This window comes from Rattus rattus, chromosome 7 (assembly GCF_011064425.1).
Source record: "Rattus rattus isolate New Zealand chromosome 7, Rrattus_CSIRO_v1, whole genome shotgun sequence".
NCBI classification, from domain to species: domain Eukaryota; kingdom Metazoa; phylum Chordata; class Mammalia; order Rodentia; family Muridae; genus Rattus; species Rattus rattus.
In genome coordinates, this window is record NC_046160.1 from 7,507,485 (window position 1) to 7,534,930 (window position 27,446).

At 46.8% G+C, this 27,446-nt stretch overlaps 1 protein-coding gene across 1 annotated transcript in view; it reads right to left on the minus strand.

Moving 5' to 3' along the window:
• Positions 1-24,630: 24,630 nt before the first annotated feature.
• LOC116905595 (calmodulin-lysine N-methyltransferase) overlaps positions 24,631-27,446 on the minus strand; it is a 56,994-nt gene continuing 54,178 nt past the window's right edge. The window contains exon 9 of the mRNA XM_032908597.1: positions 24,631-25,133. Within this exon, the coding sequence (XP_032764488.1) occupies positions 25,056-25,133 (78 nt within the window). The 3' untranslated portion in view covers positions 24,631-25,055. The remainder of the gene's footprint in view (positions 25,134-27,446) is intronic.

A 27,446-nucleotide genomic window follows, 5' to 3' on the forward strand; every position in this document is an offset into this window, starting at 1 on the left:
TGGTGCTGGGATATGTAGACACGGCAAGTGATTTTTACCACAGCAGTATGACAGACAGGACTGTTAGATGTAGTAATAGAAAGGATAAGAGCAATGGTAGACCAGACTGGTACCTAGCACTTGAAACACACTTCAAATCTCACTAGAATAAGGACTGGTGTTACCGGGCCCACTGTGCAAATGAGACATAGGCCATTACTTGGTTACATTACTTGCAGGCAGCAACACTTGCATTTGAACTGGGATGAACTGGCACTGGACTTCTGAGTGTGTCATTTCCTAATTCCCTGCCCCTTGTCACACTACATTTTAAAACAGTTGAGGTGAAGCTCAGAACATGCACATCATGCGTTTATCTCAAGGCAGAGTAACTGGAGCTTGGATCACCTTACAACACAAAAATGGTCCAATGGCTACCTGTAATTGTTATTCATTTCACCAGGTTCAGCCTCCTCTGCAGGAAGACAGCCTGGGTTTACATGTTGAGTGTGCCATACCAGGCAAACCCCTTCAACTTCTCTGAGCTGGAAGATCAATGGGTAATGAACAGAGCCAGCCAGTAATGTCAACACTGGGGAGACAGGCATAAAAATCTATGACTGGCTTGTGGGTCAAAAGGAGGTAGGTGTTGAAGAGGAACAGAAGGAGAAGGAAAATAGGGACAGGATAGAAAATGGGGGTCCTTAGGCATTCACCCCAGAATGAGATCTTTACTGCTGTAGAGATCTCAGCTTTGGTTCTAGCCTCCTGGAGAAAAAGAGGGGCCACCATATGATAAAATGCCTGATGAACAGGAGGTCATCCTAAAAGGAAACACATCTGGACAGATACACATCTCACCAAGGAAGGAAGTTCCCAAGCCATGGTAAGGGAGAGTGGGACACAGAAGACACTGTGAGTTTGCTGCACCTCAGGGTACAGAACTCTAGGCCCAGGAGCTTTTCCTGCCCATGGGGATAACCACCCCCCCACAAAAAGATAATGGCAGACGTATAGGGTACTCAGCCTCTGAGTTTGCCATCCTTAGCAAAGGCCACAGAAAACACATCCTCATTCCTAGTGTAACTCCCTTACCTGGTTGGCTCTTCCCTCAAAGAGACTGGCAGAAGCGCATTTGCCTGAACTGCTGGGCACCCAGTTCCTGGATTTGGTCTCTAGTGAAAAGCTGGAGCTCTTGGGTATCGGTGATAGCAGGTGCCTGTGGTTTCTGTCTCTTTAGGGGATTTGCAGCTAAAGGGTATTGAGATTTGGGGCAAAAACCTCGCATCTAAGGAACTAGAAATAGGGGGAAAGTCCTGGTGCCTATCCCCATCAACCCATAAGATGTGAACTCACTGTAGGGCCTGTGTCCTGGATAAAGAAGGAGCAAAGGGGGTCTAAAGCAGTAGCCAGTGACCCAAAAGAATAAACACATACACTCGGGGAGCAGAGCACAGCACCTCTATCTATGTCAACGTCTTCATGGGCGTTTGCTGTTTCCTCATCAGTAAAATGCTCAACTGGAGTGCAGGGATCAAAAGATTTATTTGACATCAGTGCAACACATGTAAAGTCAGTCCCAGGGACTGCTATCTCACACATTAGAAAGCCTGGGAACATTGAGTGGGGAATTTCATCGTTCAAAACTTCAAACACTGCTTCAGCGAGCTGACCGGTTCACTTTTCTGCCCCATTCCAAGGCCACACTGGGCTTTACTAGAACAAAGCCCAGAGGTATCCTCTCAGTTATAAATATTTCAGAATAGTTATCCATTATCACCAACAAAAGTTGGCAATAGCCAATCCTGGTGACACAGCCTGGGCTACACAGTAAGCTGAACAGAGAAACAAATAAGCAAAACAAACACTGGCGGGGGTTTAATACGGTTAAATACCAAGCCACTGGTCTAACGCCTTCCTTCTCTTGCCTTCTGAACAGGCTTTTACAGGTGGCTTTTCAAATCAGGATCCAACCAAGATTGACACCTTGCATTTGGCTGATCAGATCGTCTACCAACCTGGGAGACCCTGTCAACCCGACAGGGACAGTGGCTCCCCGGCATCTTTTGAACATCGTTTCTTAATTTTAGAAAGGTTCTTAGACATTGGATAATTGTTTGAGTTCCTACTCGAAGTGTGAAGGTCCACAGAAAAAGAATGCTTCTTGGGACATATGTGGTAGCTGGGGGTAGAGCAGTAAATTCACTGTTGGCTCAGGTGCTGAGGACTGAGTTCAGATCGCATATGTGCTAAGTAAGCACTTGTCCTTCCACAGACCGACAGCCCCAGCGCCAAGGTAGAGTTTAGCATAAAGACTTTAAAGCCCGGGTTCTCAGCCTTCCTAATGCTGCAACCCTTTTAATACAGTTCCTCAAGTTCCATACAGTTATTTTTGTGTGCAATGGTGATGATACATGCTTTGAATCCTAGCACACCAGAGACAGAGGCAGGCAGATCTCCAGCCTGGTCTACAGACTGAGTTCCAGGACGGTCGGGGCTACATAGAAAAACCCTGTCCTGAAACAAGCAAACAAAATGAAACAAAATTACTTTTGTTGCTATTTCATAACTATAATTTTGCTACTGTCATAAACTGTAATGTGATAGTTTTTACAGACAGCAGGTTGCCAGAGAGGTCGCAAGCCACAGGTTGAGACCCATTGCTTTAACACACTGGGCGTTTTTCTTCTGCCGTCTCTAAATTCCAATTTCTAGAGTCCAGTTTTGCATTGGACTTTTCCTTTCTTTCTTTTCTAAATCCCACTCCTTTGAAAAGTCCCCCTCCCTCATCTTATCTGGTGGCTGGTGATAGGGTTACCTTTTATAGGGTTAAGGAAAGACTCTGCATCTTCAGCCTTTATCTAAACTTCACGTTCCTGCTGGGCGGTGGTGGTGCACACCTTTAATCCCAGCACTCAGGAGGCAGGTGAATCTCTCTGAGTTCCAGGTCAGCCTGGTGTACAGAGAGATTTCCAGGACAGTCACGACTACACAGAGAAACTTTGTCTCAACCAAAAGCAAACCAAACCAAACAAACAAACAAAACCAAAAAACAACAACAAAAACCTCCCCACCACAACGAAAACCTCTATGTTCCTAGAGTCAGGCACCCCACAGCACCTCACATTTGACAAGATCTGTATCCATGCCTGACAGGCTTATCCCATGGAATCCTGTCAAATAAAGTCTTCACATATTGGATCAAAGTATATTAAGTTCCGACATGAACCCCGGTGACCCTTGCCTATGATCTAGGAGTCAGGCAGAGACAGAAAGATCTCTCTACAGGTTTGAGACCAGTCTAAGCTTGCTGATCTTGACCAGCAAGGGCTGGAAACAGGGCTGTAAGATGTGTTTGTCTTAAAACAAACAACAACAACAACAGAACTCTGCAGGGGGTTGGAGAATCGACTCAGCGGTTAAGAGCACCGGCTGCTTTTGTGGAGGAGCTGGATTCAGTCTCCAGACCTCAGAGTGGTTCATCGCCACGTATAGCTCCAGTTCCAGGGTCACAGTGGCCTCTACTGGTCTCCATGGACTTCGGCACAAATGTGGTGCATATAAACTCAAACTCAGACTCTCTCTCCCTCTCTCTCCCTCTCTCTCTCTCTCTCTCTCTCTCTCTCCCTCTCTCTCTCTCTCCCTCTCTCTCTCTCTCCTCTCTCTCTCTCTCTCTCTCTCTCTCTCTCTCTCTCACACACACACACACATACACACACACACACATAAATTTTAAAAATTGGATAAATCTTTTAAAAACAAATTAACCAACAACTCTTTCACGTACTGAGAGGAGCGGGGCACTGCGGAGTGCTCCTAACACAGCCATATGCCTCTTTCTAAATATTCAGAGGCAGAAACTGACCCCTACGTGAACACATTTGAGACACGTCTGCTCTCTGGAAGAGTGCACACATGTGGTCCCACATGGGATCATATATGTGTCCTTAAGAGGAATCAATAGTTTTCTCCCACCTTTAGCTCGGGGATCAGAGGATCCTTTTGATCGAATTGACTTTTAGGTCTCTCAGTGGACTTAGAGTCGCCAGGTTTGGGTGGGAACTGTGTTCAAATACGGCATTTAATACTGCATGTAATCTAGCAGCCCAGGTGGGGCACCCTATGATGGGGACTGCACAGAGTCGTATATATTGTGCCTCAAGGTCACTGGCCTATTACAGTACTATGACTCTCCTTCAGATAGGTATTAGTGTAATTCATAGTTCAAAAAAACTTCAGTGCTCAATATTACACTTTCCAAACACATACATTTTAAAAGTCAAGTCTTTAGAAACCAATAACTGGTGCTGGAGAGATGGTTCAGTGGTTAAGAGCACTGACTGCTCTTCCAGAGGTCCTGAGTCCAGAGGTCCCAGCAACCACATGGTGGCTCACGACCATCTGTAAATGAGATCCGATACCCTCTTCTGGTGTGTCTGAAAACAGCTATAGTGTACTTACATATAATAAATAAATCTTTAAAAAAAGAAAAAAGAAACCAGCAAACTCACACTAGGAGGAAGAGGGTGGTATAGAATGTCACTCACACAATCGTGTGCCTCTTCCTACATTTTCAAAATCAAAGGTTGATTCTGTCATGAGCCCAGGTTAGGTATGGAAGTTTATTTACATCTGTGATCCTAGTTGTTGGGAGGCTGAGGCAGGAGAATTGCCACAAGTTTGAGGCAACCTGGGCTACAGATTTGAAAATTTTCAAACCAAAAAAAACCAAAGTATTCATCCCAATTTTCTGTGGTTTGCCTTTTAAAACATCGTTTCTGTTTATGTAGTTTGCAGGCCTCTGTGCTGTAGCGTGTGCGGCCGTCAGAGGGTATTTATGGGGTTGGTTTCCCTTCACCATGTGGATACCAGGGACTGAGCTCAGGTTGTGAGGTCCGGCAGAGGGCACCTTTACCTGCCGAAACCTCCAGCAGGACAGACTCGGTGCCTTTCAGACTGCACATGGGCAGTGGAGGACTGAGTGGCCTCTCTGTCCCTCTGTGATTCACTGCTCCTGTGCTTTGATGTGATTCTCACGCGTGCATCCTCCGTGAAGTCTGTTCTCTAGCAGCGGTCATGTAGGCTGAAGCAGACCTCGGCCTTTCTTACTGGTGCCCTGTTTATACAGTGTTGGGGAACGAACCCAGGGCCTCACGGGGCTACGTCTGCAGCCCTGAAAGTGAGCTCCTGATTGGAAATTAATCTAGTTACTTCTTTCTTATTGTGTAATTTAACTCTTACTCTTATAATATTAAGATCACATCCCTGTTAATCAAGTGCAGGGTCATGGTCCCTAGGCTTCAAAAGAGAGTACTTCCAGCACCAAATCAAATGGATTTTAAATACTTATTATTAGTTCTTTATCATTTGCTTGTGTCGCTTTTAGTTTGCTTTATATTCAGGTCTATATTCAGGTTTAGAGGACTTTCTCTCTCTCTGTCTGTCTCTCTGTCTCTCTTTCTCTGTCTGTCTCTCTGTGTCTCTGTCTCTCTGTATCTCTCTTCCTCTCTCTCTGTCTCTGTCTCTCTCTGTCTCTGTATCTCTCTGCCTCTCTGTGTCTCTGTCTCTGTCTCTCTCTATGTCTATCTCTGTCTCTGTCTCTCTCTCTCTCTGTCTCTCTGTCTCTCTTTTTCTCCCCTCCTTCCTTCCTCCCTCTCCCCCTCATCCCCTCTCTCTTTTGAATCGGGTTTTACTGTGTTTCCCTGACTGGCCTGGAACTCACTCTGTAGACAGACCACCTGGTGTCCAGCTCACAGAGATCCTCCTGCCTCTGCCTCCTGAAAGCTGAGTGCTCAGCTTGTTGCTATTTCTTTCTTAGAGACTGGGTCTCACTATGTAGCTCTGGGTGGTTTGGAACTCACTGTGTAGACCAAGCTGACCTGGAATGCACAGAGCTTGGTTCTGCTCGGTTCATACCCGGCAGATCTTGGATTTTTAAAACCAATGCTTCCCCTAGTTTCCAGTCCCCTTTATTGTCCATCATGTTACTTCCCATCACGTGCTCATTTCCAGCCTACAGATTGTGATATCTAGTCTATGGAGAATTACCCTAACCCACCCTTCCGTGACTTGTTCCGGCGTGAGTTGGCGGTGTCCAGGACATGCCATCAGTCACCTACATATCCTTTTTCTCATCGCCTTTGTTTTGCTGGAGAGTGTCCTCAAGTGACATCCTAAGAAAGAACATGCCACTCTTTGAACACTTCCCTGTCCGAAACCCTCACATTTTCTGTGGGAAGATGGTCCGGAAATGAATTCCTGTGAGGAGAATTCTGAATGCCTGTGAGAAAACTCCAAGAAAACAAGACAGAAGACTTATGACCTTAGCTTCTTCAAAACATGGACTTGTTCTTGGAATGTGTTCTCGTGCCCCTCGCAGGTGCAGCAGACAGGAGTGAGTTTACAAGGGGCCATGCCGTTTGTTTACGTGTCCCTATAGAAAAACACGTTTTTGTCATGTGTGGCTTGTTCTTGTACACTTTACTCCTGTGTTTCTTCTTAACTCACAGAGTATAAATTGTCTGATGCTCTGAATAAAGTCAGCTACTACATGAGACCTTATCTACTGGCTCCACTCTCCCAGCCCCTGCCTCCAGATGCATGACAGTGGCCCACCACTTTACAGATAGTTTGTGTCCTGACCCTGCTCACTGGTAGGCATTGTGTTATTTCTCTTCAGGCCCTTTTCCAAGTTGTTCTTTCTAGTTGGTAGTTTGAACTTTTGTCAGAATGTATCTAGTCCAGGGTCTTTGTCATAGACTGTCAAATGCCCAGCAAAGTATTAGAGTAATACTTTGTTTCACACTAGGAGAGTTTCTTTGTGTTTCTCGGATAATTCTAATTACTCTGGTTTTTTTTTTTTTCTTTATTCCTAGGACTACTCTTAGTTAAGTATTGGCTTCAAATACGTTTAATTATTTCCTTCTCACATTTTCTCTTTTCCTCATTTAGGGGGCCATGTACATTAAAGGATTTTGATTGTGTTGTTGAGACAAGGCCTTACTCAGCAGTCCTGGATGGTCTGGAACTTACTATGTAGACCAGGCTGACCTGAAACTCAGAGATCTGACTTCATTTGCGCCCCCACCCCAGTACTCAAATTAAAAGTGTAGACCACCATGTCCTGAAGGATTGCAAGTTTTTAATCCGTATGTCTTGTTTTACCAATTAATTTTAATATCCAAGAACTCAGTCTTCTCAAAATCTTGTTTTTGTTGGATTGGCAGGTCCTTTAAGTGCAACAAAGTGATATCATGTGTGTGTGAAAAAATGTATGCATATATATATTATATATATATTATATATATACATATATATATATATATATTTATTTACTACAATGGTTTCCAGGGTGTCCAATCTTTTGACATTGGACATGACATTGTCCTCTACAAAGTTCACACTGAAAAAAGACAAACATCAAAATATTAAATAAGTCAGTTTCAGATTGATTTTGTGTTTGGGGACCCTCACAGCTGTCCTTGATGTATGAAGCCCAGGACCTGGCTGACTCCGCAGTCTCAGTGGAGCACTAAAGGTGCGGAGGATTTCCGGAGCGTTGATGGTCTTCAGCCCACATTACAAGGCTGAAGAAACTGGTGTCTGTGTCAGCTAAGGATGTTTGCAGAGGCAGCAGGTGATCAACAACTGGATGAGTGCACTCCCCAGTGAGAAGCACCTTTGCCCCTCAGACCCCTTTATACCCATACCAGCCTTGTAAACATGTAAAGGGTGCTGTCCACCCTGAAAGAGGGCCTCCTCCCCTCAGCCAGTTCCTCCCAGAATGCCCTCGCAGAGCCATGAAGCTGGCAATCAATGTTAACTATTGTGGTTATCTTCCTCGCCCTGAGAATCTTCAAGAGACTTAAAAGTAATCTGTCTCCTAAAGTTTGATCCCCAAAGAAGCTTGGTTTTTTCTGTGTATTTACTTTCTGTATCGTTGTTTGAGCCGCTGGGGGTTAAGTTCGGGGTCTTATACATGCCAGGCAAGCATTCAGTCCTGAGTAGCATGCCATCTGCCTTTCCTTCGTGCTCTCTGCAGTTTTCACAAATGCGGTCCTCTTTGGTCAGGTCTGGATGTTGATGGAGTGGGTTTGTGTGTGGTGGTGCATCCGCTGGCCCTGCACAGACTTTCTTGAATGCCTGGAGGTCTTCTGGGCTAGCCGGCTTCCGTTGCTTTTAGAGCCTCCTGTGTTCTTTCTTCGGTTATGTCCTTTAAGGACCTCTTGGTTTGACGTATTCTAGAAATTTGCTGACACACCTTGGTTGGCGGCCTTCCCTCTTTAACGTCATGGGTTTGTGTATTTTTTAATACTCCACGATTCGTATTTTCACTTATTTATTTTAGCTGTAATTGCTTTACTTTCGATGTCTTTATGCCCTTGAGCCAAGAGATCTACCCCAGACCCCACAGGTTTATTATTAGAGTTCTAGTATCTTAATGCTATCTTAAAGGGAGCATGTGCAAGCCATGGTTTAGTTCTCTCCAGTTTGTCCTCTTGAATACTTCATCTCAGCCGTCCCTGTGGGGCCTGAGGCGCTCTATACTCTCCTCCTGCTCCCTCCTCAGCTGGGTTCAGTCCTTGTCTCCCTTCATATGTGCTCTCTAACTTGAGGGACTCAGAGCATCCTCTGTCTCATGGGCTCATGGGACAATCTCTCTCTCTCTCTCTCTCTCTCTCTCTCTCTCTCTCTCTCTCTCTCTCTCTCTCTCTCTCTCTCAGCACTTACCTCACACCGTCATCCCTGTGAAGCAGGATCCGGTATATCTCTGCTCCCTTTGATATGGTAAGCACTTTAGCCCAAGCCCTGGTACAGCAGGTATTCAGTGAACACCTGTTAAAACTAAGCAGTGGTACCCAGGCTGCTGGGAGAGAAACACTCAGCTGTGTACGGTCTGTGAAATAACCCAGCATGCAACCCGCGCACGGGCCCACCTCAGAGGCCTTCCCTCAGTTCTGATCATGGCCTGGATTACACCTTCTGATGGCTCGACCTCCAATTTCAGGTCTACCAGCTGGAAGCCTGGTGGTCACAGAAGCAGGTTTTAGGGTAGCTTCAGGGTATGGAACCCAAGAGTCCTCTGACCACCCATACCTTCCGCAGGGACTTTTAGAGCAAGCAGATGTGTGACTGAGCTGTCTCTGGACAAGGCCCTGGAAACCTAGGAGGATGAAAACCCGGCTACACCTAAAGGACCAGTTCGGATTTTCTTAGCCTGGGCCACAGACACTATCTCCCTGGGGATGGGCCCCCAGGACACCCAGACAACCAGTAGTGATATTGTTTGCTAAGAACAATGAGGCCCCACCTTTGGGCTCAGGGATTCCTAGTGGCTCTTATTAAATTTGGGATTATCATGTGTAAAGCACAGTCTGAATTTTGTTTGCTCTGCCATGTAACCTGCCTTTCTCAACACCCAGTCAGGGCCGCAGTTAATCCACTGACCGTGGGCTTAACCGGCAGGTGGCCGGGAGGCCCCACCAAATTCCTCTTGGCCCCTTTGTTACCTGGCCTGAGAGGGAGCGAGCTCTTGTTTGGGAAGTGTTTCTCCTCCCGCCGAACATTTTCGGTATTAAGAGTCTTTTGTCACCATAAATCTGAAGCAGGGGATTATGACAGGCAGGCTGTCACCAGATTGTTTCCTGCAGCGGATAATGGGGAAAGTTTGGGAGCTGGGCTAATGAAACCTTTATTCTGGGGGACAATACCTTTTCCATTAAATTGCAGCTCAAGGCTTGACAATACCCCAGAACAAACCCAATTTGAATATTTAATTTGGGATGGAGGAAACTGAGTAAACACCTTCTTTACTCCTCACTCAGCACACCCGAGCCCCGCAGGCGGAGGCCGGGGCAGCTACCTCACAGGTGGGAGGATTCCAGGTCGCTGTAGCCGCCGGTGTTGACTGAGAGTTAAAATCCTAATTTGTTAAACTTCTAGGAAGCGAATACTGATCAGATAAGCAACCAACTAAAGTCTCTGCCAGCCTTTGGCAGGCAGCAAGGTCTGTCCACGCGCCGCTGACCCCGTACCGCGAACGGCAGTCCCCCCCCCCCGAGATCTGTGCCCACATCCCCTTCTGCTTCCTTAGAGACACTCAAAAGAAAGAAACGTCGGGAATGCGACTCATCTTTTTTTAAAAAAAATCGTGACGTCAAATGCCCTGCAAGTGGGAACAAATTTTCTGTACTTTCCTTGTCTACTTGGCAACCAGGCAGCCAGGCGACAGGCTGTGAGATGGAGCAGTGTGGGGGTTCTTCTACAGAGACTCCATCGTCGGAGAATTGCTCTCCGGGATCATCTGCAGGGTTTTCATGTCCCTCCTCACAGCACCTCAGCTAGGTCACCTTTGGTTCACAGAGAAGACTAATGCTTGCTGTCCCTCCAAAGACAGTGACCAGCCACACCTAGTGCTGGTTCTGTGTCCTTGTCACATGGCCTCCTACTTCTGTCCCTGGTCTCCCCATACAGCCGAGCTGACTAGAAGCCGCTTAAGCACTCTGGAAGAAGGTGACTCATCCTGACACACCTCATTTCTCTGTCAAAAACTCGGTTTCTATCTTAGCAGAGAAGAAAAGAAAGGGGGACATGGAAAAGAAATATCTTTTGGCTCTGCTGCCCTGGTGAGCCTTCACCCTAGGCTCTGCCCAACCGAGCAAGACACAAAAGACCCCACACAGAGAAGCAGCTGCTGGCACCACAGAGCTCAGCATCCCAGGAGCAATGGTCACTCCTGGCACCCTCCCAGGGGCTACTGATCAAGCCTCAAGACAAAGGCGACATTGAAGCTCACTCTAGGGGAGGGATCCAGCTCAGTTGGAGTGCTTGTTTAGTGCTCATGAAGCCCTGGGTTTGATCATGAATACCACACATCTGCCAGGTTGGGTGGGGCCTGCTTGTAGTCCCAGAACTCCAGAAGCAGAGGCAGAAGGGTTAGAAGCTCAGGGCATCCACAGCTGCATGGTGACTTTGAGGCTAGTCCGTGCTGCACGAGACTGTGTTCCTCCTCCTCCTCCTCCTCCTCCTCCTCCTCCTCCTCCTCCTCCTTCCCTCCTCCTCTTCCCCCTCCTCCCTCCTTCCCCTCCCTCCTCTTCCCGTCCTCCTCCCCCCTCCCCCTCCTCCTCTCCCTCTCTCACCACCACTCCTCCTGAGTTGTCTCCTCCAGCCTTAATATGAGGGTATATGTGTAACTTACTATGCCATGATAGGTTGCTATCCTGGGAGGCCTAGTTTTTTTCTAAAGGGAAACAGAGAAGGAATGGATCTACGGAGGGGATGTGTGGGGGAGCGATGGGGGGAGGGGCACTGTGGTCGGGATGTAATATATGAGAGAAAAATATCTATCGAACAAATAAAATTAATATATTATTTATTATTTATTTTATGAACATTAGTATTTTGTCTGCATGTACGTGAGGTTGTTGGATCCTGGAGTTACAGACAGTTGAGAGCTGTCATGTGGTTGCTGGGAATTGAACCTAGGACCTCTGGAAGAGCAGCCAGTGCTCTTAACTGCTGAGTCACCTCTCCAGCCCCAATTATAATTTTTTTTACAAAGCTGATTTTAAGGGCCAGGCATCTGGACCACTGACCCCTGACTTACTTGGGGTGCTGGGGGACAGAAGGAAAGTACAGCCAAAGCTCTTGGCCGAGCGAGTGGTGTTGTATGGGTGTGTGTGTTACGTGGGCACTGAGTGGGGCGTGGGAAGTAAAGGCCAGTGCTTGAGGAAGCAGCTGACCCTCAGTCTGTACATGGCTAGGTCAGCTGTGCCAAGGGCGAGCCTGACTCTCACTCAGATGGAGTGTTCCGCTGTCTGCTTGCTTCAGTGAGGTCTCCAGCCTCAGGAGAACATGAGGTTGCCTCACCTAGATTCAGCTAGACATTTTCTTTCCCAGGTGGCCTTCCTCTGAGCCAAAGTACCACAGACAGAGTACCCAGGATTTAGTCCAGCATGGGTCTTCTCCACTGCCATGGTACAAGGGCAGAAGTAGTCAGGCCACCAGAAGTAGAAAGGGCAGAAGTAGTCAGGCAGCCCACCGGCCTCTCTGTGGGCAGAACAGTCACTCCTCTGAAGTCTAAGTCACTCGGGAATCAGATGGCAGCTCAGGCTATGAAGGAGGCAATCGCCACAGTGTGAGCCTGCTTCCCCTCTGGGTCCTTCACTTGAAGTTTCCCGTTGGCCTCCTTTAGCCAATGGGGTCTCTCAAGACAGGTTTTCAGGTTGCTATCGGGAGGCATGTGATATTGCCATGAGAGAGGGTGTAGAGTCCATCTCTCTGGCTGTCTTGACCTTAACCACTGTGGTCACAGTTAGTGTTTCCCGAAGCCAGGTGTCAGGATACCTCAGTGGGTTGGGAAGGGCCCTGTCCTGCTTGGGTAAGCACTCTGGAGTTCAGGAAGTCAGGAGAAGGGCCAGTCCTGTACCCAGAGCTTGCTTCTTTCCTCAGAAGCATAGCCGATGAGGAGACTCTGCCCAGTGCCTGCTTCCCAGCCTCCAGTAGCTGCGTCTTCGTCATTCGTCGTTACCTACCAGCCCATTTCCCCTACAGTAGACAGAGGGACTTTTTACACACAAACATCTAAAATCCAACTGTGTCACCATGGCTGTGAGGCCCTGCTTACACCCAACTGTGTCACCATGGTTACGAGGTCCTGCTTACTCCTTCTTCAACCCTCCTCCCACCAATCAGTGATGCCTGCCTGTGGGGCTCTCCTGGTGAGTGCCTGCCTCAGGGCCTTTGCAGTGGCTGGACTTCCTCCTCTTTGATTTTAAGAGGTGGGCTCTCCCTTACTACTTAGGTTTCCGCTAAAAGGTCACAGGGCTTCCTAACCTCGCACCTGAAGTCACTCCCCTAAGTAGCAGTTTGTTATTTATTGATTTCACTGAACCCACCCAACAAATGCTGGTTTTGTTTGTTGACAAATCCGTGATTTTTCTCCCACTAATTGAGTGGGCCTCTTGTAGCACTTCTGGCTGCACGTGCCATGTTCCTTGCTTTCCCTGTGTCATACCATGCCTGTGGGATGAGTGAAGGCATCTTTCCCTCACAACCCATCAGACATCCTTTGAACCCGCCCTGTGCTTTAGAGCACCTCAGCCTCGTCCCCAGTAGGGTTTTTATTCCTCTGCTACAGCTCTCAAGATTCAAGGCCATTCTGCCTCCTCTCCATAATGCAATCTCTCCAAGCACCTTTCGCCAGACCTTTCACAGGGGACACACACGCACACACTTAATAATTTATTTTAATTTTATATGCATTGGTGTTTTTGTCTATATGCGTGTCTGTGTGAAGGTGTTGGATCCCCTGGAACCAGAGTTACAGACAGTTGTGAGCTGCCATGTGGGTGCTGGGAATTGAACCGAGGTCCTCTGGGAGAGCAACCAGTGCTCTTAACAGCTGAGCCACCTCTCTACTACCAACCCCCCCCAAAGTATTTTTATTAATACTTTGAGAATTTCATACAATTTATTTTGATCATCTTTATTCCCTAACTGTCCTCCCCCTAACTCCTCTTCAATCTATCCTCATCTTCCAACAGAGAGAATTTGTGTGTGTGTGTGTGTGTGTGTCTGTATGGGGTTTTGTCTGCATATACTTTTGTGTACCAGGTGTGTGCTGTGCCCCTGAAGGCCAGAAGAGGGCACCAGATCTCCTGGAACTGGAGTTACAGACAGTTGAGAACTGCTGTGTACTAAGAATTGAACCCGGGTCCTCTAGCAGAGTAGTCAGTAATCTCGCCATCTCCCCAACTTAACTTAAAAAAAATAAATAAATAAAAACCATATTGAGTCTGATCTGTGCTGGTCAGATACTCCTAGATATGGATCTATTCACTGAAGCCTGGTCAACTTACCAGGGACCCTTAGAAAAACAACTGGCTTTCCCTCTCTCTAAAGTCATCAACTAGCAATAGCGTAGTTAGGGGTGAGGAAGCACGAGCCCCTCCCATCCCCCTCCATTCTCGACTGTCCACTGGTTGACCCTGTGCAGGTCTTTGTAGGTAACTTCAGCTGCCATGAATTTGGCTGCAGCAGTTCTGTCCAGAAGACAGTTCTCCTCCTGTCCAAGGCCTTACCCCTCTTGTGGCTCTTACAATGTCCCCAGCTCCTCTTCTGCAATGGTCCCCGAGACCCTGGGCTCCTTCCTGGGGATCTTATTTGAGGCCATGCTTTGCCTGATCTATATGGTATGGGAGGACCCACAGCTCCTATAGCCTATACATGCACCTTGTTGAACGAGGACCGTCCTTGACTCCAGGGTATAGAGACGGGTGAATGGAGTTTTGATGCTTGGCTCCTCCATATCTGCTCCTTCCCCTCCTCGTAGGGTCCCTTTCCATCATCCAGGTGCCCAGTGTCCCCTCCTGTCTTATCTCCTAAGTGAACCCCATGACAACTTATTCTAAGGTCTTGCCCGTTTAGACCATAAGAGGAAGCTCTCTCCCAAGGGTGCCTCATCAAACAGGTACCCTTGGGTGAAGGGCCAGATGGTCAGTCTCCCGGGAGAACATCACTGCTGATGACCTTGGACCTTTTGGGGTCTTTTCCTGAGTGCCCTTAGAATGGATGTTCCCTTGTATTGCTGATATCTTGAAATGGTGTGGGGGTCTGAGACTCTAGGAGGCACATGGACGCAGCCCCATCCTCCTCTCCCACCACAGCCACCTCTCTCCCAGAGCCTAAGAGGATGCAAGGTTTCAGAACATGGAGACTCCACCTCCATCCTGCCTGTGGTCCAGCTAGAAGTGCAGCCACAGAGCCCCTAACCCTCCCTCCCAACGTGTCTTCCCCTCCCCTCCTCACAGACAGAGCCTTGCAATCATGGTTGGAAAGGGCAGATCAGGCCTTGAGGGTGGGGCGATAAGAGGCTAAAGGACTTGAATTCCCACAGCAGGGAATTCAAGTTGACCCACCGTACTTTCACCTAAACTTGATGAGGAAGCCTGGCTAAATGCACAGTTGGAGTGAGTGTGCTCCCCTCATCCTGATGACCGCCATTTGCTTTCACTGGGGTTCCTGTATTTCCTGGAGTCCCCAGTTCTGCTAACTCGCTCCTTCCTCATCAGTGTGCAGAGCGACCTTCCACAAGTGGACATCTGGCGATGGAGGCATAGGTGAGTGGTAGAGCACTTGTCTCCAGCGCTGGGCTCAATCTCCTTGCCTAGTCGCATCCTTAGGAGGCCAAGTCCCATCGCCCTTCTCACCCTCCCCGAGAGCCAACCTCTGGTTCCCTACCATTATTTCCTGTGTGACTGGCCCCTTCTCACAAAGGCAAGCCCCCATCAAGGAGGTTTTCACTGACCATCTTGCTTGAGGTCAGGTTCCTCTCTAGTCAGTCCTACCAGTTAGATCTTCTGTTCTTCAGAGGCTTTATTACAATACATAATCACTTTTTAATGCCCCGCCACAGTTGTTTATTGTTTCAAGTTACTTGTAGAGAGCCATTTTGCCTTTCTTATACGGCCCCCATACATAACATTCACCTTTAGCTCTTGGGCATGTGTCACAGTGCCCAGCACACGGTGGGGCTAAGCAGATAAAGACGGAGAGGCTCAAGGACCGTCCTCCCATTTCTCCTCATGTTTCCTCCACAGTAGAACCTGAGGCCGTTCCCCAGACTTCAGCTTGGGGAAGAGGAAGTTGACACTGTAAGAAGCCATCCCACAAAGTCCTCTGAGCAGGACTAATTAGTTATTTATTCTCTTGGGGGCAAGGTAATTCCTGAAATCGGCTTTCTGGTCCAGAGACTGATTCCCAGAGGAGGCCCAAATCTCTGGCATTAACAGTAGAAGGTTTTTATCTTAAGTTCTTCAGAAGTTAGCATAAAACAAGACTTGAAACCATTTAGTCCATCTCCCTTGTGTTCCAAAAGGGAAGGGAGATGCTCCATTGCCTGGAATGACCAGAGCTCTTCTGATGCTGCTCCCTCTTGTATCTTCCACCCATCTTCTCTTCAGTCTTTTGTTCCATCAGCTTGAGATCAATTTGCTTCCTTACCAGGCTGGTTTCTAAAGACAAGGGAGAACTGTGGTACCTAACCCTTCCTTTTGTGTTTCCTGAATGGAATTCAACCCATTTAGGCTGGACATAACGAAAGTTTTGTACCTAAGTCTACAATTAAAGATGCATGAACGTCTCTCAGAGAGACTAGAATAACTAATTGAATCAGTTATCGATTGCTGGGTAACAGACTAGACTTCAAAGCTTAAGTTCATAAAGCCAGCCCTTTAAGCTTAGGTGTGGTGAGTAGGCAATTTTGACGGATCCCAGCTGTTTTCGGTGCTCTCTTCACTCTCTCTGATACACCACAGTCAGCAGCGAGGTCTCCCAGGGCCTTTTTGCCCATGGACATCTTTGCTTGGGTCACAAATCTCCAAAGAGTGACAAGACAGTCCGAGCTTTCTCACGTGGTAGGGTGACAGGCCTTCAGACCTTAAAACAACTGACTCCATGACAGAAGAGCCATCCAGGCTGTAAAATGCAACACAGAGACAGCACCACCTGCCAAAGTGAAAACCAAGGCCTGGTCCATCACAGTTCTGGTGACATCTCTAAATGTACTAGCCTTTCCTTCCGGGTTCCATAGTTCCTCCTCAGGAAGTATGTCAACAGAGGACATGGTTTTTGTGCTTAAATCTCACCCTGAGAAATGCTTGGGGCACCCAGTGCAGTCTCTGCCTGGCTAGTACTCTCTATTGGCTTAAATCCACAGTCTTCTCTGGTAGACGCCCCAAACAGTAGCTGGGTTCCGGAAGCCTACGGAGAGGGCAAACACCCATGTACAAGTGGTTTGCAAGTCTTCTATTGTTCTAATGTTCACTAATGCTGGGTTGGCTCAAGCAAGCAAGATTCAGAATCAAGGGCCCAAGAAATGAACATCATGCTCTCGTTGGATGAGCCGGCGGACATCATGGTTGCCATTTCCCAGTCAATCTACCACAAGTTCAAGGCTGGACAGATCTCTTCAGTGCCATTGGTCTGTATCCTGTGGAGAATACTACAACCATTCTTTGGTATACCTCAGCTGTGGGGTGTGCTAAGAGGCTCAGAGCAGCCAGCGCCTGCCAGTGAGATGAGGTCCAGGAGGTTGCAAGTTAGAGCCCCTAAAACCTGTCACTCAGTCCCTCCCAGTACTGGTCTGAAGGACAAACTGGCTGGACAGCAGGACCCTGGAGAGAAGCAAGACCTGCAGTCGGGGGGGGGGGGGGCGGAACCCAGCCAGGAAGCCCAAGCTGCTTCTGGGTCTGCTGCTGGGGAGACAGAGAGGAGAGCACTCAAAACAGGCTGGGTCAGGGCTGCAGCCTTTGCTCCTAAAACTAAAGCCTGGGAAGGAATTGGAAGCTAATGCACCTGGAGGTGGAGCCATAGGTCAGGGGCAAAGCTTTTAAACGCACTATCTTCCATGGTCCTCAGCGGGAACGGCCTGGTGACATTCCCCTTAAGCTCAAGGAGAGCGCCACCACGAGCAGGCCGGCTGCAAATCAAGGCGGCAGTGGCCTGAACAGCCTTTTCTAACCCTGTCTGACAGAGACATCAGGTCAAGCTTCTAAATTTCTCATATTGGTCGATTTGGAACAACAAAACAGAGACTTTGACGAAGCAGAGTCCTTGCTCTGGAAGGCAGAGGTGACTTTGCACACAGCGCTCCCACATTTCTTTAACTCTCTCAACCCAGTTGTCACGGTAAACCTTGGCCTAGGATCGCGAGGTGACAGCGCCCACCGGGAAGGCAGAGGGGCTCTGAGCCTACACAGGAGGGCTTGGGGGGGACGCTGCCCAAAGGCCTTTTCCTTGTGGCTCCAGACAAATTAAAAACCTCCTTGCCAGCCATTCACTCGGAGGAGGCCTCTTCCTTGCTCCGTGGGGGTGGGGGTGGGGGGCGGCTGTGTGGCAGGGGATCTGGTTGGGGGAGGCTGGGCCTCCCGGGGCTGGCGAGGAGGGGGAGCCTCAAGAATGGAAAGGGGCCCAATCCAGAAGAGATTGGCAGGCAGGGAGCGGGGGCAAAGTGCATCCAGGTCACTGGGGAAAAAAAAAAAAAGAAATCGCCAAGTAAGGGAGTGAGGGAAAGTTCCACTTCCAGCCTCATTAAGGAAGAGGCCTGAGCAGAGAGGCGGGAGAGCCTGGGGGAGAGGGACAAGGGAAGTGGGACTGTGCGGGCAGCAGAAAGAGGTTCTTAGGGTGCGCAGGCAGGACAAGGCAGCACTTCCTCCATCGGGATCCCCCATCCCGAGACCCGGAAGCACACCTGCCCAGTCACTCCCGAAGAGGGGGAGCCGAATGCCCCATTAAGGGTGGGACGAATTGATTTTCCAAAGAAGCAAGGCACCATTTCCTCCCAATGCCCTCTCCAGGCCTCCTTAATCTGCCCCGGAGGCAGCAGGTGACCTCTGCGCAGGCCCCCGAGGCGCCTTTGTTCCCGGCCTTCTGCGGCCCGCCTGTCGCCTCCTGCACCTGCGCGGCCAGGGCTCGGGTCCACCCTCGGCCGCTCGCTCGCGGGGTGCCCCGAGCATGCCTTTGTACCCCGAAAACCACCGCTCCTCCGCCCGTCTGCTTTGGACTCGACAATCACTAATGGCTCCGCCGTGACAGCGGTGGAAACCAGCTCCCAAGAGGGACGTGGGGGAGTATAACCCCGCCAAGTTCGTCTGGGAAGACCAGTTTGGGACCCAGGCTACCAAGGCGGGCTCGAGCCTCTGTCCTTTTGGGCTCACGGTCCCCAGATGCGCCCTGCTGACTTTTAATCCAATCCCTCTGAGGTTTGCTAATTTAATTGTGCAGTGGGCACACCTGAGACATTCCCTTCACTCTCATTAGGGCATTTCTTAGCTAAAACGGAAGACAAATGAGCACATTAAGACAGGGAATCCAGCGAAAGCCTTTGCCATCGTTAGAACATCCGAGCGAGCAGAAAGAAACGAAGGGTGGCGGGGCCTCCAGGCTGGAGCCAGGCAAGGAGATCTCAAGTTCTTGCTAAGTGAGCCTGTGTTAGGCATTTAGCCTTCGTACATTAAATACCCAGGTTTTAAAGGAGGGGGTCTCCAAACATTTATTATTCATAGTAGCAGGACAACCGGTAAGCCACTGTGTGGAAACTAAAAGACTTCCCGTGCTAAAGGTTAATGAAAGTGTAATTTGAATCATGAAATCTTTATGTGTCCGCTCAGTTTACACCGAAGGCTCATTAAAGATGTTGTTGGTACCAGGGGCTGCGGGTGACGTCACAACGGGCATTTAAATGGGCGGGGCCAGGCCGCTCTGCATGTAATCCTTTAAAAATATAAAAGCCTTCCTCTTTCCTTCTCTGTCTCTCCAGCTGTAACAACTTCACCAACTGTCTAGGTTCCACCCCGAGGATTTCACAGAGAGAACACGTTAGAGGGAATCAGGAAGCAGAGAAAAGGTCACAAATAAACGCCTCAGGAACAATGAAAGCTTTTCTCTATGCAGCAGTGGGAGAGTTGCTAGAAAAACGGGAAAGGTATTAATCAGAAGTGGCTATAAATCCTCTGGAGTTTTGCTCTTATAAAACTCCTCAGAAAAAGTCTTGAAGGAAATGCAGGTCAAAGCCCAAAAAAGCTCTTGATCAGAGATTGCTGGAGGAAAATCTTCCCAGCCGCCGTTTAATAGGCAGCAATCACCCCAGGAGTGAGGAAGCCAAGTACGCTTGAAACATGGTTGCAATTCCTAATAGGTCTTGTCACACTTAAGGCACTGCAAGCTCCATCCGACGAACAGCTGAAGCTCGCTGGCGATTCATAAAGCCAACAGTTTAAAGTTTATTATGATGAAAGCACTTAATGACAGCCATCGCTAGGGGCCCATCATTTATAAAGCTGTGCAGAGTATTAGACATGTAGCATGACCACCAATTTTATGTCACAATTGCTACCATAAAATGACCTTTGGTGATTTTTGCTGCATGTGGTGGACAGCTCTTCCTTCACATTAGTGCTCTGTGGCTTTCTTCGCAGACTATTATGCTGTCTAAGGCTTATTTGGCACTGTCGTGAGCCTCAACCCTGGTTATTACCCCGAAGGCCTGTCTTAAAAAAAAAAAAAAAAAAAAAAAAAAAAACCTCATGCTCTATTACTCCACTCCAATAATTTGCAGTTCTTGCCAGCCTTGGGTCGTGTAATATTTTAATGCAAATACGCTTCACCATTTTATTTATTTATTTATCTATCTATCTATCTATCTATCTATCTAGTTTCCCATGTGTGAGCTGACTAGTGAACAACGTTCTCTTGTAGTTCACTGAAATCGGTGTTCTTCCCTGGTCAGGTCTACTGATTGGGTACTGTTTATTCTGACCATTTAAGCAGTGCTAGAAGAAGAAAAAATGAAGGGGGGTGGGGGTGGGCAGGGGGACTAATTAAACTTGGCTTTTTACAACCCCACGCATGATGAACCTACCCCAAGCAAAACCACCAGTTCAAATTTATTTCCCTGCTTCCAAGCCCAACGCGAATTTACATCTTAGTGACATTATTTAATTAGGCTTCCATTTGCCGCCCTGCTTTGTATAGTTAGAGAGTGTTTGAATACATAGCCACTTTACTGCTCCCATGTAAACTGCCGTTGAGAAAGTGGCCTGTCCAAGCTACCTTTAAATTGTGTATATAATTTTATAAATGATATAAAATCTGCTTCTAGTCTCTGGGGGGAAAAAAAAAGAACTTCAAGCATGGCACACTGCAATTTTGGAAGGATTTAAAATCTGTGATTTCTGCCGGTACCTACTGTATTGGGTTTTATATAAAGCTTTTTCAATAAGGTAAATTGTTACATGACAAACTCATCTTCCAGCATTATCATCTGCTGTTTGTGTTTAACAACAGGAGTCCCGCTCTAACAAAACTGTTGTAATGGTTGCACAAATTACTCGGCTGAAAGCTTTTCACCAAACAAAACAGTATTAATCAGCAGTTCTTATGAAGGTGCTAATTAAAAACAATTTTCTTCCTCAGTTTGCAATACTAAAGCCATCTTCGCTTGCACAGTTTCCAATACAGAGCTACTGTATTTGCTCACACTTCAGCCCTCCATTAACTATTGAATCGCCTATTAGCCATTTTATTACATTTCTGTTTACAAGCTTGTTGACATTTTAAAAGTCACAGTATGATCTGTTTTATCTACTAAAAAATGTATTAATTGAAAAGTCAGGGAGACCAAATAAATAAGCAAACAGACAAACAGATGCCACAATGCCCAGGCCTCCTGGGCAGGATACACAGAAAACCTTCAGCCACAGCCTGGGCAGCGGGCAATCTGGATAAAATGGAATCTGAGAAGTCAAAGTGGTATTTCAGGCCTGGTGGTGTGTCAGACAACAGTGGGCTGGGCTCCTTTATAATTGAAAAATAGTCCATTCGGGAAAACGTATTTGCTCTGGCTAAAGTCAGTGTGCTTTTCCAACTCCCTTTCCTCTGTGAGACATACTCAGAACACTTACGATGCTTCTGTACTCTGAAGACAGGGGAGTTTGATCCATGGAGGACCAACAAGACAGCCAGAATCTGGGGTCCAGCAGCCTAATTGTCCCAGTGACACTGGTCCCAGTGACACTGGTGTGTATGCCTGTGTTCAGTGGGACTCTCTTGACCATGTGGGCATCCGACCCCTCCCCCAAGGTCCGCCAAAAGGGTTGGCCACACAATGCTTCCCAGTTGTCTGGCATTGATTGGAACCAGATCAAACGCTGACTAAGCACAAAGCCAAAGTCTACAGAAGCTGAGCTGGAGGAAGGAGCCGGGTTCCCTCCTCTCAAAACAAAAACAACAACACCCATCCCTTAGAAAAAGGTGTGCCCTACTTTGGCAGTGGGGAGAAGAAAACGAACCAATAAAACAAACAAAAATCCGACTACCACCATTGCATTAACCAGGTTCTTCAACTGTCAGGCACTTAACCAGTTAGGACAGACACCTGGCTGTTGGAGCAGGGCTCCAGAGGGCCACTAATCCTTCCTTTCACTCAGTTAACTGCTGGATCCCCCAAACTAAATTCAACAGGTACGCAGTGGTAAATTCTGCCTATACTAAAGCCAAAGGGGAAATCAGCAAGGGGCGGCAGCTCTTCTCTGAACACACGAGGAACCAGCCAGAAAGGCTTTTACCCGACAAGTTTTCTGCTGAATAGTGAGAGCCTAAATTACCCTTCCCTAATGGAAGTTACATTTTCCTGCTCACTCGAAAAGCCGCCAAAATACACAATTTATACAAAATAGCGCCTACCTCTCAGGTAGTCTTTCTGAACACTTTTATCCCAATTCACAGCATATGTCTTGCTATAAAATAAAATATATTTCTCATAACCAACTTGGACGTGGCTGTTCATATCACTGCTTTACAACTGCCCGTGAACAATATTAGATGCATTCTCACACCCGACCCATTTCTATAAAAGAAAACCAACAGCTTTATCAGAAGATAAAAATTTATAAAAATATTCATTTTTAACATTGTTTACATTTTTAAAACCTATCTTGTAGTGTGTGTGTGTGTTGTCAGAGTGAGCACCGGGAAGAGAAAGGACAACTTTTGGGAATGGGTTTTTTCCCCTTCCACCATCTGGGTCTGGGGATCGGACTCAGGTAGTCAGGCCTGGCTGTGAGCATCTGCTTCTGCTGTGCCATCTCGCTGGCCCAGGATATCCCAATTCTTATGATTTCTCAGGTATGAGGCTACCCTTGGAAACAAGCACATGCATACTTACGTAGACAATTGTGAATGGACCCCTTCAATTCCAACGGCATAACCTAATAATACTAATGCCTAGAAATAATCATACAGTTCATGGAGAAACAGACATGGATTAACTTTCTAGAGTGGCCTCTTTTTCTTATCAATATCTGCATTCCATTAAAAACTGTGAAAATTAATTAAAAGCCATTCCCCAAGTGTTTAAAAATGTAAGTACTTTGTTACACAGTTTGAGAGAGCCTAGCACCGAGATACTTCCACGTAAGGATTCTACAAATTCTACCTAGGAATCCCTGACCGTGTGATCGGGGAGTCCTGAGGTCATAATCACTCCACGAGAAATCTATTCTTTACTGATGTCTCTTAGTGCGAATAGCTCAATTCTGATACACTGCTCTCAGATACTTCTAGAAAAACACACTGCTGGGTTGCTTTTAAAAGAAAAAAGAGAAAGAAAAAAAAAACTTCCCCCAAAGAAATAAGCGTTGCATCTGCAGCCCGCGAATGCAAATTGAACTTCTGCCAGTTCGAGTATTTTTCTGGCTGAAAAGAAAGGAAATATTCTCATGGTCCTGCAGAGTATCTTAGGTGCCTCTCCAGAGGCAGGTTTCCTTGGTTTGCCAGATTTAGCTGCAGGTTTTTACCTAAGAAATGATTCTCGTTGAATTCCCGTCGGTTAGAGTGGAATGACTTGTGTTGCCTTTTGAAACATCCCACATTCTAATTTTTTTTTAAACAAGAAAACACGAAGTCAGTGTGTAAGCCATGCAGTCGCAAAGGAGGGCTGCCACCAGCTGAACTACTCATCTAAATGGCTGGTTTGCATGGCCCTGGTCTTTATCTAGCCCTGAGAATAGACTGCTGTTTTATCCAAAGAGGACTAAATGGCTGTTATTGTGATGCTAGCCCATCTCTTGGCATTGCAATTCAAGTTTCTGTGAGACAGAAATGTGTGATCTAACTGCGACTTGACCTGTGCCTTTGAGATCTGTCTAGGTGCTCTGATGGAGCAGAAAACGTGGTGACTCCAGGGATATGCAAATTGAAGGTAAAATTTTTTTGTTTGATGATGGACGTGGGCAGACATTACAGAGTCAATATTTTTATGGCAGCTAAGTTTGCCTAACACGCAAAAAGATGAGCCTCCCAGCTGCCCCTGCCCACCCATCACTTTAATTGTACCACATTCAAAATACACTTTTTCTTCTGCTAAAGATATGGGGATACACAGCTAACCCACCTAATAGCATTCCTGACAAAGTGGGCACGGTGGATTCCTTGCAGATACACATCTGAATTTCCACAAAAGGCATTAGAGCAGTTCGTGTAGGCAGTGGGCAGGATGGGCTGGGGTCCCTGCAGAAAAGCTCTGTCCAGAGTAGCACCTATTAAATGTTTACCATACACTCAAATCTCAGAAACTAACAATATATACTTATTTTAAATAAGGAAAGTGCATAATTGAGCTTTTGTCTTTCTTTCCTTTTCTTCTTTCTTCCTCTCCTCTTTCTGTCCCCTGGTTGCAATGTAGTTTATCCAACATTTATTCAACATTTCTCTAGACGAGACCTATTTTGAGGGAGCCTGGAGAACAGCGGCAGTAGATTTAAGCCCTGAGAGAGGCTCACGTTTCATTCATAGTCAGAGCCTAAATGTGCTCTTCTTGTACCTAAACAGATAATAAGCAGTCAGCACGCTCCCCCTCCTTGACACAGCTCACTGAGACTAATCACACATAATTGGAGAGGAGGAGCAGAGGGCTGGCCACGCTATTGTGTCCAGAGGACAAACGGTCAGTTTATGAGGCTTTGGGCTGATGTAGTCATTTCTTATACATCTATAGGGGAAAAAACATCCTGTTTAAAAAAGAAAAAATAATTAGACAGGGAGACAGAGAGAGACAGAGAGACAGAGTAAGAGGGGAGAGATTGAAACAATTAATTGAGACGTCAGAAAAAAGAGATTTATTCATTTATCCAGAAAAGAAGGGTAATGTTTTCTGTGTTTACAGATAAAGACTACTATTACCAAACAGGACAAAGGCAATTAAAAAAAAGGAAGGGGGAGGGGCAGGTGGAAATCATCAAAAGAAATTCTGCTTTAGAGAGAAAACTATTTAGATTGCTCCACAAGTCAAATTTTGATCTTAGACAGGCTGCTGACACATAAAAGCACACAAAGGTTTGGTACAGAAGAGCAACAAGCTGCCTTAAAAAGGACCGTGGGAGAGCTGCAGAGGGCTGCAGGAGTGGGCGGAGTCCCAAGGTGAGGAACGTTCGGAAGTGGGCGGAGCCCTTAGTCCCAGGGGAGCCGTGGCTGACTTCTCGCTGTGTGGAAATCATTCTCTGCGCATTTGATGTTTTCTTCTATCCCGTTTTGGTTAAAATAAGTAGAAGTGGGTAGTGGAGATTTTCTTCATATACGTCCGACCCTTCTTTTTTTAACTGAAAATAAGAGAAATACCAGATTTTTATAAATTAGTATTGATGTTAATTTTAATAGCATGGTTTCTAAATATAGAATTCTGGGAAATAATCACAGGAAAGCAACTGAACATAGTTTTTAGTGGTACTGGCATGATAATGATATTAAAATGGTATCTGGGGGAAGGGGCGGGGTGTTGCTGTTTGTTTCGTTTTGTTTTAGGTGAGGATTGCGTGGTTGAACCCGAACTGCACCATGACTGAGGGAAAGCGTGGTATGGTCATCTTTCCTAGACTGGCACTGGGCATGTCTCTACCTCAGTCTGATCCTTGCTGCCCCAGGCAGTGCCACACTGCTCTAGACAGGCAAGGGCGTTGGAATGAATGGAGAGCGTAGCAACAGCTGGTACTTCAGTGGGCTTCAGACATTTCAAAGGCTGCCTAGGTCTCATTTGTGGGCATTTACAGCACGTAGTAATTTAGGATACCACCCTACTCCCAGGAACATATTCCAACAGAGTGACAACACTTGATGTTGCTAACGTGAATTTCTGAGGGCCTTCTGTGATACAATTTTAAATCCCAACCAACCTTCAAACCGAAAGCACACATTCTGGGAAATGACCGGTAATATGACGGGTAAAGTACACTTTATCTTCCTCATTTGGCTAGAATACATCTGACAGTCACATTTATAGTCGTTCTATAAATAGCAGTTTGTTTCTTCTTTTTCTTCCTCCTCCTCTTCTGTTTCTGTTGAGACAGGGTTTCCCTGTGTAGCCCTGGCTGTCCTGGAACTCACTCTGTAGACCAGGCTGGCCTTGAACTCAGCCTGCCTCTGCCTCCTGAGTTCTGGGATTAAAGGCATGGTCCACCACACCTGGCTAGTTTCTAAGTTGATATTTTTGAGCCAACTGTTAATTTATTTTTAATTTATAACAACCAGAAATTGTTTTACCATACAGGAAGGCAATTCTTATATTATTTCAAATCAGTAAATACTAGCCACTCTAAACAAGCATCCCCTGAAAGGCCCCACTATCACACTCTGCTGGGTGTCTGTTGGGAATATACTCACCTGAATCTTTTAGAACTTCTCTTCTAAATCCTATTCCAAAATAGTGACATGTCTTCAATATTAAAGGCAGGAATCATGAGCCTACCTTCTCTGGGACCGAACGCCAGTTTCACCTCCTTCATTCCTTTCTTTCTTTCTTTCTTTCTTTCTTTCTTTCTTTCTTTCTTTCTTTCTCTCTTTCTTTCTTTCTTTCTCTCTTTCGTTCTTCCTTCCTTCCTTCATTCATTCACTCACTCATTTATTCACTCATGTCTGTCTGTATTCATGCCTGTCTGTCTGTCTGTCTGTCTGTCTGTCTGTATTTATGTAGTTTTGAGGCAGGGTTTCCCTGCTTAGCCCTGGCTGTTCTGTAACTCGCTCTGTAGACCAGCCTGCCTCTGCCTCCAGAGTGCATTGATTAGCTAAGGGCTAGCGCACCACTCTGTTTCACCTCCTTCCGGAAGAACAGGACGTAGGTGGTTACTGATGTGAGCTCACAAATGACTAGTCGTCCACTTAGAACAGGCCTTGAAGGGCCTGTCATCACCCAAGCACCAACAGTGTTCCTCACTCTCTAGTCTAATTATTATGAGAATTCCAAGAAATTGGCTTCCCCAACTCCGCTGTCCATGCGGGCTCTGAACACACCCTGTACTCAGACATCACCCTAGCAACAGAACAAGATCATTGAAACATTTCTCAGAGAGGAGAGGGGGCTACCACAGCTAAGTTCTTTTCTCGAGGCCTGGGGATAAAGGAACGTTGATCACTCTAAGCGAGTCAGCTGATTTACTCTCCAGACGCTAATATCCAGAGCCTCAAATGAGCTCTTTATAAAGTCCCTGAGGTAATATATGAGATAAATAATTCTTCTGTAAATATGGTTTAGAAATCACTTTTAATTTGAATTCTGTGCTGACCTCTGGAGGCCAAAGCAGAGGTTCTGCTGCTGGAAGGGGCCAAGACCAGCCTGGTTCTCCCTCTGAGCCTTTCTGGAAATGGGGGAGCTTCCCACCTCACAAACACCCACCTGGTTATGTCTGAACCCAGAAAACCTGTTAAACAGGAGTCCTTGAGCACACACAAAGCTGTTAGGAAATACTGGATTTGGATGGGGGGAGGGGGTGTTACAAGACTTAAGAATATTTCCATTTAACCAGGCTATATTTCTTTGCTCAATTAATAATTATACTTCTTAAGAAATAAGAAAGCACCCTGAAAAAAGAAACAGAAAGCAAATTGTGAATAAAACAATTTTTCAATTTCATAGGTTAAAA